The sequence below is a fragment of the Gossypium raimondii genome, chromosome 13, assembly GCF_025698545.1.
Source record: "Gossypium raimondii isolate GPD5lz chromosome 13, ASM2569854v1, whole genome shotgun sequence".
Taxonomy (NCBI): domain Eukaryota; kingdom Viridiplantae; phylum Streptophyta; class Magnoliopsida; order Malvales; family Malvaceae; genus Gossypium; species Gossypium raimondii.
The window spans coordinates 48,591,612-48,614,441 of record NC_068577.1 but is presented as its reverse complement, the minus strand read 5'-3'; the positions used below and the strand labels follow the sequence as shown (position 1 = coordinate 48,614,441).

General features: G+C 33.4%; 2 protein-coding genes across 7 annotated transcripts; both read left to right on the top strand.

Annotated features, from left to right (window-relative positions):
- Positions 1-1,042: 1,042 nt before the first annotated feature.
- LOC105783925 (cytochrome P450 71D9) lies at positions 1,043-2,877 on the top strand. Its single transcript, XM_012609641.2, has 2 exons — positions 1,043-1,969; positions 2,067-2,877. Exons 1-2 carry the CDS (start codon positions 1,070-1,072, stop codon positions 2,688-2,690), a joined length of 1,524 nt encoding a protein of 507 aa, XP_012465095.1. The 5' UTR covers positions 1,043-1,069; the 3' UTR covers positions 2,691-2,877.
- Positions 2,878-17,999: 15,122 nt separating this feature from the next.
- On the top strand, positions 18,000-21,123 carry LOC128035914 (uncharacterized). 6 transcript variants are annotated; one of them, XM_052625997.1, is made up of 9 exons: positions 18,205-18,352; positions 18,641-18,776; positions 18,918-18,994; positions 19,146-19,226; positions 19,337-19,536; positions 19,772-19,867; positions 19,987-20,080; positions 20,320-20,439; positions 20,596-21,123. In XM_052625997.1, the coding sequence occupies exons 3-9, from the start codon at positions 18,976-18,978 to the stop codon at positions 20,697-20,699; spliced, it is 714 nt and encodes a 237-aa protein (XP_052481957.1). In that variant the 5' UTR covers positions 18,205-18,352; positions 18,641-18,776; positions 18,918-18,975; the 3' UTR covers positions 20,700-21,123. The 6 variants fall into 6 exon arrangements, with proteins under 6 accessions (XP_052481955.1, XP_052481954.1, XP_052481953.1 ...); XM_052625996.1 differs by having other exon boundaries at positions 18,918-19,047; XM_052625995.1 differs by lacking the exon at positions 18,641-18,776 and having other exon boundaries at positions 18,000-18,352; positions 18,918-19,047; positions 20,320-20,382.
- The last annotated feature ends 1,707 nt before the right edge of the window (positions 21,124-22,830 follow it).

Sequence of the window (22,830 nt, the reverse complement as noted above, 5' to 3'; positions counted from 1 at the left end):
AAAGAAAACAATCTATTCTTAATGAATTGCTATTAAATGTAATGCACTCGATTCTAAATCTAAAAGGAAAAGTTTGTCATGCTAAACTTACGGAATAAATATCAAATTTATAAATGAATTTTAGCGTAATGTCTAATTTTATACATGAATTTTGATCTTGTGCGTTTTATATATGAAAATTTGATTTGACCTAATTCTCACAAATTATTAACACAATTATAATATACCATCATTTTATGTTTCACAAATAATAATTTTTTAAATACTTTCCTGTTTTTAATGATTAGAATTAGAACAAATTTGACAAATTTTGTAAATGTTGAGGGTTAAATTTATCAACTTTTTTAGATTTAGAATCAAATTGATAGAATGTATTTTTATTAGGCCAATAAAAAAGCCCACGTCAGCTTGCCATCGCTCATCTAACTGCAACTAATGTGATAGTGACTAAAAATTTTAAATTAAAAAAATTAAGTGATTAAATCGAAAAAATTAATAGTTGAGTGACCAAAATAAAACCAAAAGCATAATTAAGTGATTATTTTATAGTTTACCTAATTTTATTTAATTTTATTATAAATAAAATAAAAACATTATAAATTATAAGAGTAAAATGAGTAATTTAGTAGTTCGAACTCCACTTGAATAGACGAATAAGAATTTAAAATTTTTTCGAGTTGCAGTACAACTTTAACTCAGTTATAAACAACTCTAATTTATCACACATGTTATTAAATTTTAAAAGAAAATTCATGTATGGTTATAGTAAAAATATGTAAATATTATGAATCAAACTTTAAACATGCTTATATATTTATAGTTTTGTATTTATTTAAATCAGCATTTAAAATGGTCCAATAGAGGCCATTTGAATAATAATGTAACTAATCTAGAAATAAAAAATGTAGGTATCCTCAATCATTACAATTAGCTTAATCAGAAAATAGGTTAGAGGGAAAAGTTTCCAATAGCAGCTACAATTTTCATCTTTTTATATAAACCCCTCAAAAATGGGAATGGATTATCAGCTTGAAACGTCTTGCCTTAAAAATCCTGTCCTTCAAAGCCAATGGAGCTTCCTTTTCCCTCCTTGCTAGTTGTGCTTTCTTCCTTTCTCTTATTGTCAGTCGTAGTTAAAATAGTAAAGAAAATGAAAACCATTGATTCAACCAAGAAGCTGCCACCAGGGCCATGGAAATTACCCTTTATAGGCAACCTACATCAGCTAGTTGGCTCACTACCTCATCGAATTCTCAGAGATTTGGCCAATCAACATGGACCCTTAATGCACCTACAACTTGGTGAAATTTCCACCATCGTTGTTTCATCAGCAGAAATTGCCAAAGAGGTGATGATAACACATGGTATTATCTTTGCTGATAGACCTTATGTGGCCGCTTTGGATATTCTGACTTATGGTTCTAGGGACATTGCCATGGCACATTATGGCAATTACTGGAGACAAATACGAAAAATTTGTACTGTGGAGCTTTTAACAGCGAAAAGAGTGCAATCGTTCGAATCATTCAGACAAGAGGAAGTCTCAGCTCTTGTGAAATCTATATCTTCAAACCAAGGATCGCCAATCAATCTCAGCAAGAAAATATTTTCCTTGACATATAGGATTACATCAAGAGCAGCATTCGGTAACGTATGTAATGACCATGAATTATACTCATCAGTTGTGGATGAAATAGTAAAGCTGGGTTCTGGATTTAGAGTGGCAGACATGTATCCGTCTTTTAGAGTGCTTGAACGAATTAGTGGATTGAGACAGAAAGCTGAGGCTCTGCTTCAGAAGAGTGATAAGATACTTCAAGACATCATTAATGAACACAGAGCCGGTCTGGAGAGTGAAATAATAGGTGAAGAAGCCAAGGAAGACTTGGTTACTGTTCTTTTAAAGATTCAACAACTTGGTGGTCTTGAATTTCCCTTGACTGACAAGGAAATCAAAGCAATCATCTGGGTTAGTATGTCCTTTTTCCTTTTTTGAGTTAATATATAGATTGGTTCCTCAAATATGCTTCTCTTGCTTGAAGTAACGTTGGCTCATAATCTCTCAGGATATCTTTGGTGGAGGGGGCGAAACATCATCAACAAGCGTAGACTGGGCAATGTCAGAAATGATGAGAAATCCAAGGGTGTTAAAAAAGGCACAAAATGAGGTAAGACAAGTCTGCCATGGAAAGGGAGATGTGGACGAAGCAAGTATTAAAGAATTAAAATACTTAGCATTAGTTATCAAAGAAACCTTGAGGTTACACCCTCCATTTCCTTTGTTACTTCCAAGAGAAAGTCGAGAGAATTGCGAAATCAATGGCTACCAAATTCCTTCCAAGACTAAAGTCATAATCAATGCATGGGCTATAGGAAGAGATCCTAAGCACTGGAGTGAAGCTGAAACGTTTTATCCTGAAAGGTTCCTCAATAGTTCCAGTGATTTCAAAGGAACAGATTTGGAATATATCCCATTTGGAGCAGGAAGAAGGATTTGTCCAGGCATATTATTTGCACTTTCTAACATTGAGCTGCCTCTAGCAAAATTGCTTTACCATTTTGATTGGGAGCTTCCTAATGGAACGAGGCATGAAGATTTAGATATGACTGAAGACTTCGGCGTGACTATGAGTAGGAAAGATGATCTAATCCTAATTCCAACCAATCGTATCAATGAATCTACTGAATAACATTTTTCTTTTTGACTATTTACTGTTATCCAAATAAGGATGTTTTTATTGTCACAATAATTTGTGCTTTCAGCACTAAGAACGTGAGGATCAAATTCCGAGAGGGACATGTTTTAGGTTGCCAAAGTTTTTTTTGTTCCGAGTTCGAACTCAATTATCTATCTTTCAATTCATGGTTTTACAAAAACATTACTCTTCATTTCAATCTCCCTAATTTTACTAAAAACACATACAACAGTTATTTTCTCTCATCTTCTCTCCCAATTTTTACATAAGAGTAGAATCATTTAATTTAAATTAAAAAGGAATGGTCTAATCTAGTCTCGAAGCAAGCATCATGAATTATAAACATAATTGTTTTTATAGTTTTCAATTGACATTTAAATTATATAAAGTTATGTAAACAAGATATAGATAAACAAACACTTTTGAACTTTTAATTCAAGTTTAAATCATATTAGTTCGATTTTTACACTTAATTTTTACAGGTATGAGTCAAATTTATATTTGTTAGGTTTTATTATTTATTTATACCGAATTTTGGATATGTTTTAAGTTATTTAAGAGTTTTAAGTTTGTTAGTCCACTACACCAAAACAGGTCTTTAGCGGCGTTTTTTTAGGCCTTTAGCGGCGCTTTTTAACGCCACTAAAGGTATTTGCAGCGCTTGCACAAGCGCCGCAAAAAAGGCCGCTAACAAACACGTCGCAAACGTTTGCAGCGTTTACAAACAAAAACGCCGTTAAAGACCATGTTCTTTAGCGGCGCTTAGGAAAAAACGCCGCTAAAGACCATGTTCTTTAGAGGCGCTTAGAGAAAAACGCCGCTAAAGATCATGTTCTTTAGCGGCGTTTTTCCTTAAGCGCCACTGTAGATCAAGACCTTTAGCGGCGCTTTTATCAAAACGCCACTATAGAACAAACCTTTAGCGACGCTTCTTGCAAAAACGCCACTAAAAACATAACATTTTAAAATATTATTTTAATCAAATAATATTTATTTTATGATAAATATTTTATTTTATTTTATTTTATTTTATTTTTTAAATTTGATCTTTAAATATACTTCCAAAGATAAATAAAAAAAATATTATTTAAATTAAATTTTCTATGAAAATTTTAACTTTAAAACTAAATATAAAAATTAATGAATTTAGTTTTAGAATTTAAAATAATAAATTAATAACACAATTAAAATCCAAAAGTTAGAACTCAAGTTGTCGTAAATATTAAAGTAAAAATAAAAATTTAGAATCAAAACTAAAATAAATAATACATATGAGAAAGAGACTGACTAGTTAAACCTGCCTATGACCATACACATTGCAAGGTAATAAAAAATACAATGCAGTCTGCTGCACCATCTTTGCTCTGCAAGTTTCATTGAATGCATTCCAAACTTTCTTCCCAACTTTTCCAAACTCGTGTGCATCCCGCAAACTTTCTTCCCAAGGCTGAAACAATGTAGGAAGCAGTTTAAGATCAGCTTAAAGAATGTAGACTAAATTTCCCACAAATAACAGCAATCAAAGTAGGCTATGAAAATAATTTAAACAATTGAATTTTGCAAAGTAATCACATCTTTCTTAACAAATTAGTAATTGTCATTGTGTGTCTTTCAATGCAACTAACAATCAAATATAATGTGCTAAAACAAAGCATGTATCTCAAAATAAAGGATACTGATTCATCAAAGATGTCTTTCCCACTCTGAAATTCAAGAAAAATATCAAAAGGAATTAAGGATACGACAATTACAAACAAATCAAGACTGCAAAAATAAAATAAAATAAAACATACCCATTATCACCACATAAAGGTAATTAACTATCAGTGTAACACATGCCTGACACATGCTTAAACTTTGACCATTTCATATGGTTGTTTAAACTCACTATATCTATATTGTTAGCTTAATTTTAGGTAGTTTAAACTTTGATCTCATCTCCTAAAGAATAGGGATTAGCTCGTGTATAGCTTGTATAAATTCCTCTGTAACTTTGATCATTGAATATAAAAAACTAATTCCACAATTCTCTGCTTCTTTATGGTAATCAAAGCTTCCAAATCTTAACCGATCCAAATCCAGTTTTTTTTCCTCTAATCTCGTCCCTTCCAATGGCCCTCCCTACTGCTAGTGGTGACAACAATCTCACCACATCACTGGTAATTCAATTTCATCCAGCATCTCAGCTCCCGATCAAGCTCACTGGGAGTCTCAACTTCTCTACATGGAAAGCTCAATTTTCCATGCTTATGTATGGCCACGATCTCTACGGCCATCTCGATGGCACCAAACCATCTCCTGCACGCACCATTGGTGAGAGTGACAACCCAAATCCAGCCTTTAGCCTTTGGTTTCGACAAGATTAGCTCATTCAGAATGCGCTTATGGCATCGGTCAATCCGACCATTGCACCTACGGTGGCCAATGCTTCCTCCGCTCAACGTGCCTGGGAAGCCCTCCACTCTACTTATGCCAACAAGTCTCACTCTAGGCTCTTTAGTCTCTGCGACCAGCTTGCTCGCATCTCCAAAGACACTCAATCTATTTCAGCATACCTCTCTCGTGCCCGTGCAATTGCTGATGAACTGGCTGCGGCTGGTGCCCCAGTTGCTGATGGAGACTTGGTCGTTCACATTCTTCATGGCCTTGGCTCCGAGTATCGTGAAATCTCAGCTGCTATTAGAGCCAGAGATGTGACCATTTCTTATGAAGATTTGTGCGACAAGTTAATGGATCATGAGGTGTTCTTAGCCCATGAAGAATCCAAGAAGCCGATGGCTCCTATAACAGCTGCGGTAGCACAACGCGCAAGGTCTTCGAACAACACTACCCCTCGGAACAACCGAAGAAATTCCCAATCGTGGCGTAACAATGAACGATCCAGCAACCAATCCTCTTACTGGCAAGACAACAATCGCTCATCAAATGGACGCAGAAATAATTCTAATTCGGATGTTCGCTGCCAATTATGTAAAAAAACAGGACATAAAGCGGATGTTTGTCGCTCAGCCTCGCACAACCATTATGAGGCTAAGGAAAATTTTGCAATGACACACTCTCAGAATCGAAACACATGGCTGGTTGACTCTGGTGCATCGCATCACATGACTTCCGAATCTCATGATATGCCTCAATATTTTGGAAATGATGGTATTACTGTTGGCAATGGTATGAAAATTCCGGTAACTCACTCAGGCACAACACACTTACAAGCATCGGATTCTGTTTTTAAGCTTCCTCACACTCTTTGTGCTCCTGAGCTTAAACACAATTTAATTTCGGTTTCACAATTTTGTCATGATAACCAAACATCAATTGAATTTTTCCCCTCTTACTTTCGTGTGAAGGATCTCACCATGAAGACACCATTGGTGCACGGATGAAGTAGAGATGGACTGTACGAGTGGCCTAGCCGATCGCCTTCACAACCCATAGCCTTCGCTGCCCACCACACCGTGCCAAATGCAGTCTGGCATCATAGGCTAGGTCATCCAAATTTAAGACTTTTCAATTTTATTTGCAACAAGTTCCAGTTATCAGTTTCAACCAAAGACAATTTTACGACTTGTAATTTTTGTCAATGCAATAAATCCCATCATTTGCCGTTTAAAAAGTTTTCTCTCACAAGTACAAAACCTTTGCAAACTATTTTCAATGATTTATGGGGTCCTTCTCCAGTCCTTTCCATTGACAACAAGTTATATTATTGTATCTTTGTTGATCAATTTACCAAGTATACCTGGTTATTTACTTTGAAACTCAAAAGTGAAGTTAAAACCATTTTCCAAATGCTCAAACCATTGCTTGAAAAACACTACTCCACAACCATTCTCTCCCTCTACACTGATGGAGGGACTGAATACAAGAGCCTAGACCCATACCTTAAAACCAATGGTATTGAACATTTAGTGAGTCCACCTTACACACCACAACGAGTAGCCACTGTTGAGCGTCGACATCGACGCATAGTTGAGACGGCAAAATCCTTACTACACCAAGTTACCCTTCCTTCCTCATTTTGGTCCTTTGCTTGTCACCATGCGGTCTACTTAATCAATCGCATGCCCACTCCCTTGCTGCAGTATAAGTCCCCCTATGAACAACTATACCACAAAACACCAACCTATGATAACCTTAAAAGCTTCAATTGCTTGTGTTATCCATGGCTCAAACCCTACGCTAATCATAAACTTGATCCCAAGTCCAAGCCATGTGTCTACCTATGCGTGTCAACCACTCATCATTCCCACATTTGTTATGATCCTGTGAATTCCAAGGTCTATCTATCTCGTGATGTCTCCTTTGTTGAAACCGAGTTCCCGTATCAAACACGATTCCGTAACTTGTTACCCACCTCCAAAATCATTGAGTGGGATATGTTTCCCACCAACAATCGTGAACATCACTCCCCAGTGCACCCAAACGAACCTACCTTACCTCCCTCAATTCTCGAACCATGTCTGCCCCCATCCATGGTCTGCTCTCAACCAACCCCACCAACCAGGACTATCGACTCGTGTCCGGCACCACTGGCGTCCTTGATCACCCCAGGTATGTCTTCTCATCCTACTGCTCCTTCATCACCAAACAACGCCTCTCACTCACAACCCGAGGCAACCCCAGCCCTACCCGATAACCCAATTATTTTATCAACACCTATTGACGAGTCAGCCTCACCCTCATCCGATGCAGCCCATGCCTCGTCCCCAAACCCCACTGCTACTGCCTCTTCCCCTCCGATACCACAACCTTCCCCTGTTATTCCACGAGTTGTCACTCGCTCCCAGAACAATATTTTCAAACCAAAAAAACCATTTAGTTGCCTTACACTTGTCTCACCTGAAACCATACCCACCACTGTGAACGAAGCTCAAAAACACAAAGAGTGGCGAGATGTTATGAAAGAAGAGCTTGATGCTTTAGCTCGAACCGGAACTTGGGAACTAGTTCCCAAAGATAACACTAAAAATGTTGTTGCTTGTAAGTGGATTTTCAGGATAAAACGCAAGTCGGATGGAACGATTGATCGTTATAAAGCGAGGCTGGTTGCCAAGGGGTTTACCCAACGGCCAGGCATTGACTACCACTCAACCTTCAGTCTCGTGGTCAAACAAACAATGGTACGAGTTGTACTATCCCTTGCCATTTCGAATAATTGGGTGCTTCGACAGCTAGATGTCAACAATGCGTTTCTGCAAGGCGATCTTACTGAATTGGTTTATATCTGACACATGCTTAAACTTTGACCATTTCATATGGTTGTTTAAACTCACTATATCTGTATTGTTAGCTTAATTTTAGGTAGTTTAAACTTTGATCTCATCTCCTAAAGAATAAGGATTAGCTCATGTATAGCTTGTATAAATTCCTCTGTAACTTTGATCATTGAATATAAAAAACTAATTCCACAATTCTCTGCTTCTTTATTAACTCAATAAGGCATACTCAAACAATTAGCCACATAAAGGTTTAACATTCCTAGTAATTGAGGGGGGCAGAACAATTGGCTTGAAGCAAATATCGCAAAGGATTATAAAGAACTAATCAAATATCGCACAACAATGTGAGAAAAGGAAATCTTTAATCTATTCAATACCTTGAAGTAATTCTCCACAAAATTGGGATCCCAAGAGTTGAATGCCGATGCTTGGAAGGTCCAATAATGGTAGAAATTGAATTATTTTTTTTATATTATATACAAAAACAAAACTCCATGCGGCTAAATGGCATTTATCAATTCTTTTCTGTATCTGTTTGTTCTAAATATAAATAAAAATTTGAGTATAATTTTTCTTCTTCCGTTCATACGCATTTCATATTTCATACATTCCACATATATTATATGGTATATGGAGTTAGATAAAATTTCATGTGATTCAAGAAATGAATAGAAATTCAATTCCATCATTATTAGATTGATTCGTAGGATTCGATGAAGAATGAGAAAAGAATGGGATTTTTTTGAGAAATGGGAAATTCAAAATGCTCGGGGATGAAAATGGGGAAATGTCTACAATACCTGGGTTGAATCAGATACAATTTGAAGGATTTTGTGGGTTCATGGATCGGGGCTTAACAGAAGACTGTTGATGTGGGTGATCCTCTTATACCATGATTGTCAAAACAATGGCTACTAACAGATGAAGAAGACTGTTCAGGATAGGAAATTAGTGTGGGTGATCGACCATTTCTCTATGCTTATCTCTTCTACTATATAACCATAAACTGCAAACCAACTAAATGCATCAAAAAATATATTGTTGCAGCTCCTGCACATTAATAGGCAAATAGAAAATTAGTGAAAGCCCTAACATCATAGATTTAAACAAGTTAATTATTATAGTAACATTAAAACATTAAATATACATACCCTTTTATTTTTTTACTTACAATCAGGAAAACAGACGCAGAAATTTCTATGATGTATGCAACCCCAAAAAGAAAAACAGAGAACAAACAGTTCCAACAAATTAATAAACCACACAATCTCATAAACATCTTTTACTTGAAATGCATTATATTGATTCATTAATGGGGAGCAAGTGGTCTCTTTTCCTTCTCGTCCTCTGTTTTGGAGTGGTAACAGAATTTTCTCCTTGATTTTCTCCAAAATCTCTTCTTCTCTTTTGTCTCTCCTTTTGTTTTTATCATTACGCCAAAAGATGGGGACTAGTCTTTCCATTGTTGAAATTTAAACAAGCTAATTTATTTGTGGTGAGCATACAAAATTTTCAAGTCCTCAAGTGGGAAATAAACTATGGTCGGCACAACATTCTTTCAAGGGTATTACTAGTTTTAAACCCTACACTCTCAAGTGGATAAACCTGAAAAACATAGCTTCTATGCTAATAGTCTACATTGTCTACGCATAGTGTCAGCAAAATAAACTGGAGAAAGCCTACAATTTCATATATATACCAATGACATCGAAATTTTAATTTATTTTAATGTTCTCGGGTTGTTTCCCACCGATTGATGAGGAAGAAATTGAAAAAAAAGAGTAGACTCAAGAATAAAAACCAAAAGTAAAAGGAAGGAACAAAATCCTTTGAGATCTAAGGCCTTTTTTTGTTTTTCTTTTCTACAACATTCCCGCATTTCTCTCTCGAGCAGTTGCATTAGTAGAGACAAAAGTCATTTACAATTTACCCTTTTATCATTCCGTGCTTCTTCTCTGAAACCACCAAATTCTTTTTATCAAACTACACTTATCTAACCATCAAATTTCTCTTTTTATTTTTAAGAATGTCGAGGAGAAAGTTGAAATCGATGACTAACTGCGCAGTTTTTGAACCTTCTTTTCAGATTTTAGGAAACCAAGTTTTTCGGAATGATGATGATTTGCCCCGAAAGTATCTCACAGTGGCATGGTTAAGTTTATATATAATAATAATGGAAGACTAACTGCTTTAAAGAAGGATATGGTATATATTTAGTACCTTAAAATGTGTACCCGAAAAGCCTTGTGAAAAGTCCAACAACTCCATTGAAGCATCTTTGTTGATGTTCTTCTGTAAAAACAGAATATGTTGCACTAGTAAGGAACAAGAAAAAGAACCTGCAAGGGTATGTAATCTGAACATTGGTAACATCCTTGGTTATAGATTTCAAGAAAATCTCGGAGGGAAGAAACAGAGTTGAATAAGCTTTTGGGTTTTTTTTCTTGGATGTGGGAAATTAGGGATTTTAGGGGGAAAGTTGGGGATTTCGGAGGGGGAGTTTTATAAAATGGCGCTATTGTTTACCTTTAGCGATGAAAAACGCCGCAAAATTTTATTCATTTTGAACAAAACAATGCCGTTTTGCTATTCTAAAAAGTTTTTATTTTGTTTTTTATAAATTGATTTATTTTTTGCGCTATTTCATTTTGAACAAAATGACACCGTTTTGCTATGCTAAAAATTTTTTATTTTATTTTTATAAATTGATTTATTTTTTGCGACGTTTTTATAAAAAACGCTGCTATTGCTTACCTTTAGCGGCGTTTTTATGAAAAACGCCGCAAAATTTTATTCATTTTGAACAAAACGATGCCGTTTTGCTATTCTAAAAAGTTTTTATTTTGTTTTTTATAAATTGATTTATTTTTGCGGCGTTTTTTATAAAAACGCCGCTATTTCATTTTGAACAAAATGACATCGTTTTGCTATGCTAAAAAAATTTTATTTTATTTTTTATAAATTGGTTTATTTTAAAACGCCGCAAAATTTTTTTCACTTTGAACAAAACGACGCCGTTTTGCTATTTTGGTTTTTATAATTGATTTATTATTTGCGGCATTTTTCAAAAAAACGCCGCAAAATATTATTTCATTTTGAATAAAGTGACGCCGATTTGCTATGCTAAAAATTTTTTATTTTGTTTTTTATAAATTGATTTTTTATAAAATAAAATAAAAAGTACTCTCAAAATAAATATTGTATATTTTAATAAGAAAACAAATGATAAAATGGTTGTAATTAATTATTAAGTTAGAATTATCTAAATTAAATAATTACCTATATATCCATATCATTTTATTTCATTTTTATTTTTGTATTTTTTCTTATAATTTGGTCCTCTCCAAAATAAATAATTATACATAAATATCCATATCAATCTATTATTTTTTAACTTATTTATTAATTCTATTTAAACTAATATTTAAATATATCAAATGGTTTAGATTACATTTTTTAATATAAAAGCATTAATTAATTCTATAAAAGTTTATCATTTAACAAATCTCAAGTAAACCTTAACCTTAAACCCTCTAAATTAACCATTCAATACATATAAAATCTATCTATTATATATCTCTTAAATAATTTAAACTATACTCATAATTTCAATATATTTGATTTATTATTATCTATTTTACAATTATATAAGAACATATTTAAAATATAAATTAAAAAAATAATTAATCTAAACTCAAAACCTTAACTCGACCCCTGAATCCCTAAACCTTAAATCCCTAACTCTTAACCCCTAACATCTAACCCCTAAACCCCTAACTCCTAAACCTTAAATCCCAATCCTTAAACCATAGTCCCTAATTCATAATCCCTAAATCCATACTCCTTAAACCTTAAAATATGAACTCCTAAACCGGCTTTAAATCTTAAATTAATCATATACCCTAAACTAAAAACCCTAAACAAATTTATTATTATCTCTTTTACAATTATATAAGAACATATTTAAAATATAAATTAAAAAATAATTAATCTAAATCCAAAACCCTAACTCAACCCCTGAATCCCTAACTTTTAATCCCTAAACCCCTAACCCTTTAACCCCTAAACCTTAAATCCCAACCCCTAATCCATAATCCCTAAACCCATACTCCCTAAACCTTAAAATATGAACTCCTAAACCGGCCTTAAATCTTAAATAAATCATATACCCTAAACCAAAAACCCTAAACAAATTTATTATTATCTCTTTTACAATTATTTTAAATAATAATATTTTAATTTTTCCATGTGTTTTATTTTAAATTATTTCTACGTGTCATCATTTTTTCTGAAGATTTTAAATATTCAATTAGAAATAAATTGGATTTTATTTAATATGAATAAACCAATTAAGATAAAATATTTTTAGCGGCGCTTTTCCAAAAACGCCGCTAAATCCCCGAAAGCTCAGAAAACGGCGTCGTTGGGCTTAGGTTTTTTTGCAGCGCTTTCCCAAAAACGCCGCTAAAGTCCTGAGCATTAGCGGCGCTTTCTTAAAAACGCCGCTAAATCCTCGAAAGCTCAGAAAACGACGTCGTTGGGCTTAGGTTTTTTTGCGGTACTTTTCCAAAAACGCCGTTAAATCCCTGAGCATTAGCGGCGCTTTCTTATAAACGCCGCTAAATCCCCGAAAGCTCAGAAAACGGCGTCGTTGGGCTGAGGTTTTTTTGCGGCGCTTTCCGAAAAATGCCGCTAAAGCCCTGAGCATTAGCGGCGCTTACTTAAAAACGCCGCTAAATCCCCGAAAGCTCGGGAAACGACGTCGTTGGGCTTAGGTTTTTTGCGGCGCTTTCTCAAAAACGCCGCTAATGCTTATTTTCAGCGGCGTTTTCCATAATGCGCCGCTAATGATCGATCGTTAGCGGCGTTTTTTATCCAAACGCCGCTAAAAGCCTGTTTTGGTGTAGTGGTCAATAAGAAAGTTTAGTTTAAAATTACTTCTTAATTAGATTATTTAGAGTTTTAATATGTTTGGGAGTTTTATTTAGATATACTTAGCTAGTCTATATAGGCCTCTTCATTGTTCATTAATAAAATTTTCAAGTCCTGAAGTTATTTTATTTGTGCAAGATTGCTTTTTTCCGTTTTTAAAAACAGTTTTCTTCTTGATTTTGTTAAAGGAGTAGAGAGAATTCATTCTTTTTCCTTCAATCTGTCGGATTATTTCTTGGAGGGTTGATTAGAGTCATTACACTACACCAAAACAGGCTTTTAGCGGCATTTTTAGTGGCGTTTGGGTAAAAAACGCCGCTAAAAATCGAGCATTAGCGGTGTACAAGCCCAATTTTTAGCCCAAAACCCAATTAACCCTAAACTAAACAAAAACATTTTGACCCAGTACCCAAATTAACCCACCTAGACTAAACCCATACCAGCAGACCCAAAATTAAAACAAACTTAACCCAAAACCCAACTACCCAATTAACCCACCATTAACTACCCATTTACACCCAAACCCGAAGCCCACTTAGCCTGTGCCCAACTTCATGAAAAAATCCTAGGGTTTGAAAGTCTGAAACCCTAGCCCTAACCTAGGCGCCAGATCTACCCACTTGCATCTGCCGCCGCAACCATGCCCACTTGCCACCGTCACGGTCACATCGCCACCGGCTCCACCGACACCGCAAAACAAAAACCAAACACGCAAAGCGGAGAAGAACAACAAAATAGCGATAAACATAGATAAAAATGTATGAAAAGGCTATAAAAGGCGAATGTATTCATCAAGAGGGTTCGGCCTCGATTTTTATAAAAGAACAGAAAGAAAAAGGTTGAACATTTTTTTTGCTCAGTTTTATCTTTTCTTTTGCTTACTGTTTTTATTTCTTTTAAGTTTACTTATTTACTTTTAACTTGAAAACATAAAAAAAATAAAGGAGAAGGCTTTTTACCTTTTTTTACTGCGTCACACGGACGTAGAGGAAGGCGACGGTTTCGCCCTTTTCGGTCTTGACCTTTGTTTCATGAGATTCGCCCCGATCCGTGCCTAAGAGACACTCGGCTTGAACTAGGATCAAAAGATCTGATTTTGAGACGTCACCACCAGACGCTGGCAGGCACGGGCCGGCCGACCGTGGGTGGATTCTGGGAAGAAGATGAGAGGGAGAGAGTTTTGAATTTTTTTAAAATGGGGGTTGAATGGATTTTTTCGAAAATTTGGGCTTAAATCGATGTAAACGGCACCGTTTTGATATGGCTGACCAGCGCATCAATCCGACCCGCCTAGAGGATCCATGATGTTTTCGACGGAAGGGCTAATTGCATCTTTAGCCCTTCCGCTTTTAAATAATCTTGCAATCTTTTTTTGTTTTTTAATTACCACGAAATCTATTCTCGATTTACAATTTGGTCCAACTCAAGCGCAGATGTTTTGGAGAGCGGGAATATTTCCCATTTTGGTCCCTCCATTTTACTCGTGTTGCATTTGGGCCTGATTTGCTTTTCTTTTAAATTTGGCTCTTAAATTTTATTTTCTCTCGATTTAGTCCCTTTTGTTTTTTATTTCGATTTACCCGTATTGTTGCTTTTACTTGATTTAGTCCCTTTTAACACTTTTATTATTTTCTTCATTATTTTAGCGTATTATTATTATTATTATTATTATTATTATTATTATTATTATTATTGCTTTTATATATATATAGGAGTATATTTTTTTATATTTTTATATATACTTATATACATACCTACTTTTTTATGTATATTGTATAATTTTTGTACATATCTATATACATATTTATATATGTATTTTATTTTCATATATATATATATATATATATATATATTTACATATTCTTCATTTTTTAAAATATATATTTTATATATGTATTTTATGTTTTATGATTCATATATATATATATATATACCTATATATATATATATACTTTTCATATTTTAATTTACATACGTATATATGTATGAATATGCTTACTTATATTCATATATTTTATATAGTAATTTTAAAATATATACTTATATATATTTTTATATTTTCATAATTTTATGTATATACATATATATAGTCCCCTTTTATGTACATACATATTTTTTCATATTTTATAATTTTCATATATTTTCCTTTATTTTTATGTTCATTTATGTATTTATTTATATGTTTATTTTATGCTTTAGTTTATTTATTTGTTTATTTGTTATGGTATATGCATGATTGATTTATTATTCGTTTTGTTTATTTTATTTACATAATCATGTTTATTATTCCATCATACATATAAATATCATACTTCAAAAAAACAAAGGGAAAATATTTCTAATTGAGGCAACATTTAGCGTTTGGAAATTCGAGAAAACGTGCCCTAAGGTGCTGGGTGTCGATTTTTCTCGTTCGACCAAATAGCTAAATATCCTTTTAAAAACTTTTCAAAAATAAGGCAATGTTTTGAGTTTGGAAATTCGAGGAACGTGCCCTAAGGTACTGGGTTTCGATTTCTCGTTCCACCAAATGACTTAATATCCTTTTCAAAAATTTTTAAAATAAGGCAATATTTTGCGTTTAGAAATTCGAGGAACGTGCCCTAAGGTACTGGGTTTCGATTTCTCGTTCGACCAAATAGCTAAATATCCTTTTAAAAAACTTTTCAAAAATAAGGTAATGTTTTGCGTTTGGAAATTCGAGAAACGTGCCCTAAGGTGCTGGGTTTCGATTTCACGTTTAGCCAAATTGCTAAATATCCTCTTCAATTTTAATCCATGCCATTCAAAATTTTTTTAAGGATCATATTTTGAATTTCTTTAAAGTTTTCAGCTTTTCGACACTAAGACATTAAGTAATCAACTAGGTACCAATTTTGGGTGTATCGAGGGTGCTAATCCTTCCTCGTGCGTAACCAACTCCCGAACCCATTTTTTTGGATTTCATGGACCAAAATTGTTGTTTTAATAAAAAAAACAAAATCGTTTATTAAAAACAACCAGTTTTCAAGGTGATCCAATCACACCTCATCAAAAGGATTGGTGGCGACTCCCGTTTTATTCGTTTTCATCAAAACCCAAGTCGACCCCGTTTTTCATCCAAAAAATGGTGTCAACAAGCGGCGCTTTACATAAAACGCCGCTAAAGATCGACCTTTCGGGGCTTAGCGGCGTTTTTATAAAAGCGCCGCTAATGCTCGGGTCTTTAGCGGCGTTTTTGGAGAAGCGCCGCTAATGCTCTGGTCTTTAGCGGCATTTTTGGAGAAGCGCCGCTAATGCTTAGGGCTTTAGCGGTGTTTTTGGAGAAGCGCCGCTAATGCTCTGGTCTTTAGCGGCATTTCTGGGAAGCGCCGCTAATGCTAAGGTCTTTAGCGGCGTTTTTGGAAAAGCGCCGCTAATGCTCTGGTCTTTAGCGGCATTTTTGGAAAAGCGCCGCAAAAACATTTTATTTGTCTAATTACTATTTAATTTGTTTATTTATATTAATTAAAATTCTATTTATTTTTAATTGAATATTTGTTAAAAATGGATAAAGTTGAAATAATGACACTTAGAAATAATTTGAAATAAAAAAATATAAAAATATTTGTTAAAAATGGAAAAATTAAAATACTATTATTTTAAAATAATTTTAAAGTTTTTTGGGTACATGACTGATTGATTTTTAATTTATATATTAAATAATTTCATATATAATTGTAAAAGATACGATAGTATTAATTTTTAAATATTTAATTAATTATCATTATAATTTAGGGTTTAATATATATGGTTTAGGGTATATGGTTAATTTAGGATTTAAGGCCGGTTTAGGATTTACAGTTTTAAGGTTTATAGATTATGGAATTAGGGATTCTGGTTTAAGGGTTGTGATTTAGGGGTTAAGGGTTAGGGGTTAGGGATTCGGGTTAGGGTTTAGGGTTTAAATTAATTAGTGTTTTTTAATTTATATATTAAATAAGGTTTAGGGGTTAGTAGTTAGGGGTTTGGGGTTAGGGGTTAGGGGTTAAGAGTTAGTGATTTAAGGTTTAGAGATTCGAGGTCGGGTTAGGGTTTAAGGTTTAGATTAATTAGTATTTTTTAATTTATATATTAATTAAGTTCTTATATAATTGTAAAAAGAGGGGTTAGGGGTTTAGGGTTTATGTTTTATGATTTAGGATTTAGGAGATAGGAGATAGGGTTTAGGAGATAGTTTAAATTATTTAAGAGATAATAGATCAATTTTATATATATTAAATGGTTTAGGATTTAAGGTTTACTTTAGATTTATTAAATGATGAAAAATTATACAATTAATTAATGTTTTATATTTAAAAATATTTAATCTAAATTTAGATTAAACGGTCTAAACCATTTGATATATTTAAATATTAGATTTAAAAATTTGATAAATAAATATATTGAGTTTTAAATTTGAACTATGAAATTATAATTATCTTTTATTTAATAACAATTTTCCATTTAAATTCAAATATGAACATTTTAGTAATCCTTTTCAAGAGTCGAGTTTAGACATAAAAATTGATCTCGACTCAATTTGGGACAATCCAAAGTATTAATTAAGATTTAAGATGCTTTTAAGCCAACAAATTAAAGCTTACATGTTGAAATTAATTAAGGGAATGTAAACAAGAAAATTAATTAAGGAATGTAAACAAGAGAAAAGAATGCTTCATGTGCATATTTGATAATTTAATTATCTAAGCTTTAGCTTATACTATAAAAAGAAAGTTTGATGGGTGTATTTGTTTAACAACATACAATATTATTGGTCTCCTTGATTTTGTTTTTTTCTTTTACTATTATTATTATTTTGTTTTTAAATGTAAATTTAAATTTAAATTTTATCCAAATATTTACATATTTATATTTCAATTTATCTCATTTTTATATAATTTATATAAAAAGTAGTTTAATTTGAATATTACTTTCCTCAAAAAATTCCAAATTTGCTTACTTAAAATATTAAAATAGTTATTATTTAATATACAAAATAAAAAAATTTTAACAGAGTAAAACGGTGTCATTTTATTCAAAATAACATAATTTTTTGTGGCGTTTTCCTAAAAAACGCCGCAATAGATAAGCAATAGCGGCGTTTTTAATAAAAACGCCGCAAAAATCATTTAAAAAAAAGGCGCATTTTATTTTCAAATTTCTCCGCCTAAAATCTCCAAATTAAAGGAGCTTCGCTACTAAAGCAGATAAGGTTTTTGAAATTCCTTTTGTGCTTTCTCTTTGTCAAAAAAGAACAAAATCCCTAAACATAAGCGTTTCTCCTCAACCGTGTAGATAGCTAAAACCCCTTTCTTTTCAGTTCCCATTTAAACCCTAAATTCCTAATAGCAAAATCTAAGCAACAAAGCAATGGTAGAGGGGGCAGGAGAAGAAAAGAAGAAATTTTCAATCTGGGATTTGCCAGATGTGCCAATGGGTCAACTTCCGCCGCATCTTGAACTCCAACGAAGTCGTGTTTCATGCAATAAGGACGCCCCTATCCATGTATTTCTCTCTTACCCCCTTTTTTTTATCACCTAAAGCACACATCTTCAGTTGAAATTTTTTCATGAACACCCTTTTATTCATATATGGAGTGTTAAGAAACAGTGGTTTCTTGGGGTTGTTTAATTGGGTAATTAAAAAAATGGAGCCTTTTTCTTTATTTGGGGTTTGGCTTAGTTTCTTTGTATCATCTGTCTTGTTCTGTTCTTAAGGTTCTGAAATTTGTGGGTCTCTTTTTTTGTATTATAATTAAACGTCTTATGTTTTGGGGGCTTTTGTTGCTTGTAGACTGAGAGTATTCAATATTCTGCCGCTTATGCATCGATGGGAATTGATAATAGTTCACGACTTGACCGATTCTCTAACAACTTTAGAGTTGAAATGGTTCGACTCAATGAAGATGACATGGAGTTTGATATGATCGGTCTGTAACTTTTTGGTCTACCTCTTTTCAGTGCTAACATATGCTATGTTAATGACAATATTGCATGCTATCATATGCTAGCTATGTTAGCTTGCAGCACATTGTCTGTGCTGGTACTGATAGAACTGATTATGCTTGCAGCTTCCTACAATGGCAATTGAAAAAGTTCTCATTGCAAACAACACATCAGTAATCCAAGATGAAGTTCTTGCTCATAGGTTGGGCCTCGTTCCAATCCGTGTTGACCCAAGGCTTTTTGATTATCTTTCAGGTTTAATTCATTTTTTTTGGTTGATGGTTTATCTGAATTTATGGAGTTTACCCTTAGGGCACTTGGTAATTCTTTACTTTTGTCTCTTTCAATTGTAGAAAATGATCAGCCAAATGAAAAGAACACCATTGTTTTCAAACTCCATGTTCAGTGTAAAAGAGGTAGTCCACGTATTACAGGTACGGTTTTGGGCTTTATCAGTGAAACATGAAACCTTTTTACTTAAATGAAATTAATAGGTCTTCCCTTTATAGCTTTGCCTTGTTTCTAATGATGTATAATAATGCAGTTAAATCGGATGCATTAAAGTGGCTGCCTAATGGGAGTGAACTAGTTAAGGAAACAAGAAATGCAGCTTCAGATTCATCATCAAAGCCTGAAACATACACTTACTTCGGTTGCAGTCAAGAGACCATTCCAGAATTTGTCAAGAACCCCATTATCCCTAAGTATCCAGATATTATTATTGCTAAACTTGGCCCTGGACAGGTATATTTTACATGCTTTTGTTTGTTTCAAAAATTTCTCATAAAGCATGTCAAGATGGCAGATCATGCCTTAGGTTTAGAAAAAATCTCTTCGCAAGCTAAATGTGGTGCTAGTAGATTAAGAAGGTTTTGTGTACTGCTCTCATTAGTTCAGGATCCGTTTTGAAGTTGTTAGAAGTTAATCTAATCCTTATGAAGTTTTTCGAGTATACTAAAAGTTCCAACTTTTTTGCTAGGAAATTGAACTGGAAGCACATACTGCTAAAGGCATTGGGAAAACACATGCAAAGTGGTCCCCAGTGGCCACTGCTTGGTATCGGATGCTTCCTGAGGTAAGGATAGACTGTAACTGTAGATTTCTTCTTTTCTAAACCTTCTTCATTTCTTTCGTTTATTCTATCTCATTTTGACTCTTTATTATTACAATATTATGATATATTTATATATTTAGGTTGTATTATTGGAAGATATCGAAGATGACCTTGCTGAAGAACTCAAAAGAAAATGCCTTGTTAATGTGTTTGATATAGAAGATCTTGGAAAAGGTACTTCTGTTCATTATGATTTGTTGTCTATATGGTGTAAATTTTGGTAATTATGTTTTTTTCCTCTATAAAAGGGTTTTCCAGTATTCCGTTACTAAATGTGGATTATATTCCTGTAATAGTGGGGTCAGTAGCTATGTGATAGTGCTGACTGGTTCTGCTTGATATGCTTTAGCATGTGAAGTTAGGAGATATTGTTTTAGGTACATTTCCTAATGAAGAATTTGGCTGCCAAGCAGGTAGGAGAAGGACAACTGTAGCAAGGCCACGTGCGTGCACACTTTGCAGAGAATGCATAAGAGGTGACGATTGGGAGAAACGTGTGGCACTGCGCCGTGTTAAAGATCATTTCATATTAAGTAATGTGGGGCTACTCCATGTCTTCTGCATGTGTTGTCAAAATTAGTTCTAGATTTCTTTAATGCCATTGCTTGATTAATATATTTTCATTGATTTCAAACCAACTTAAGGTTAGGCACAGCTTGAGATTAATATGTTTTTCTCCCCTTTTCTAGTCACCATTGAATCTACTGGAGCATTACCTCCTGAAGTTCTATTTACTGAAGCAGTGAAGATTTTAGAAGACGAGTGTGAACGCGTGATAACGGAGCTCTCATGATGCTTTTAATATGGTTAGTAAGGATGAGAGAAGCAATGGATTCTCTATTAATCCAACGAGATTTTCTTGCCTATTAGCAAATCTTTTTCATTTCTCATCTTTTGGTTCATGGATGGGATTTGGAGGGGCAGATGGTATGATTCACATATATATATATATATATATATATATATATATATAAAAGAGTGGATTTTTGTGAGTTAATGTGTAATGAGAGGGATAGATTATTAGTGATGGGCTTTTTACATTTTTGGTATTGAATTAATATATAGATGTAATACAAGGATCCATGGTTTAACCTTATGAAGTAGCCAATTCATCAGCTTTGCTTTTACTGGCATAAAAACAGTAAAATTGCATCAGTTCTCTAATGAATGATTGATTGGTTATTAGTACAGTGGATTTTTTTAGGGCAGAAAGAATATATTTATAGTATTTTTTATTTATCCTTAAAAAGTATATTTAAAGTTTAAATTTAAAAAATAAAACATAATATAATATTTATTATAAAAATAAATATTATTTGATTAAAATAATTTTTTTAAAGGTTATGTTTTTAGTGGCGTTTTTGCTAGAATCGCCGCTAAAGGTTTGTTCTTTAGCGGCGTTTGTGAAAAAAGCGCCGCTAAAGGTAGTGGTCTTTAGCGGCGTTTGTGGGAAAAGCGCCGCTAAAGGTTGTGGTCTTTAGCGGCGTTTGTGGAAAAAGCGCAGCTAAAGGTAGTGGTCTTTAGCGGCGCTTGTGGGGAAAGCGTCGCTGAAGGTCGTGGTCTTTAGCGGCGCTTGTGGGGAAAGCGTCGCTGAAGGTCGTGGTCTTTAGCGGCGTTTGTGGGGAAAGCGCCGCTAAAGGTCGTGGTCTTTAGTTGCGCTTTCCAAAACGCCGCTAAAGACCACGACCTTTAGCGGCGTTTTGGTGTAGTGTTAATTGACTTTGTAGGGGTTTATATCTCAAAAGGGTTGAATAGAATTCATTCAATTGTTTATTTATTTATTTTATTATTTTAAATATTTATTCTTTATTCTTAAGTTTCTTGTATAAGTTATTTTTTTGTTTTCCTAAATCAGTTTGATTTCTTCTTTTCAAGTTAATTCTAAATTTTTTTTATCAATTCGAACAACTTAAATACGATCTTGGTTCGTTGCCTCCTTATCATTATTATTTGCACTTCCTAACATTGAGCTGCCTCTAACAAAATTGCTTTACCATTTTGATTGGGAGCATCGTAATGGAATGAGGCATGGAGATTTAAATATGACTCAAGCCTTTGGTGTGAGTATGAGTAGGAAAGATGATCTAATATTAATTCCAACCACTCGTATCAATGAAGCTACTGAATAACATTTTTCTTCTGACCATTTTCTGTTATCCAATAAAGATGTTTTTATTGTCACAATAATTTGTGCTTTCAGCACTAAGAACGTGAGGATCAGATTCCGAGAGGAACATGTTTTCTGTTCCGAGTTCCACCTCAATTATTCAATTCATGGTTATAAAAAAACATTACCCTTCATTTCGATCTCGCTAATCTTACTAAAAACACATACATTATTTTCTCTGATTTTCTCTCCCAATTTTTACATACAATTAAAATAATTTAATTTAGATGAATAAAAGAATGGTCTAATCTAGTCATGAATCAGCATCATGAATTATAAACATAATTTTTAGTAATTTTGCTGTGATTATGACAGTTAAAATTATATAAAATTATATAAACAAGATATAGACAACAAACAGTTTCAAACTTTTAATTCAAGTTTAAATTATATTGGGTGTGGTTTTTAAGCTTAATTTTTATTATGTATAAGCCAAATTTGAATTTATTAGGATTTATTATTTATTTATTCTGAATTTTGGATATTATTTAAGTATTTGAGTTATTTAGGAGTTTTATGTTTCTTAGCCAACAAGAAAGTGTAGTTTAAAAACACTTCTTGTTTAGATTATTTAGAGCTTCAGTATATTTAGGAGTTTTATTTGGATGTACTTAGCTAGCCTATATAGGCCTCTTCATTGTTCATTAGATACACAATTGTTTCTTAATTAATAAAGTTGTCAAGTCTTGGAGTTAGTTTCTTTGTGTAAGATTGTTTTCTTGTTATTTTTAGAAGCAATTTTCTTCTTGATTTTTTT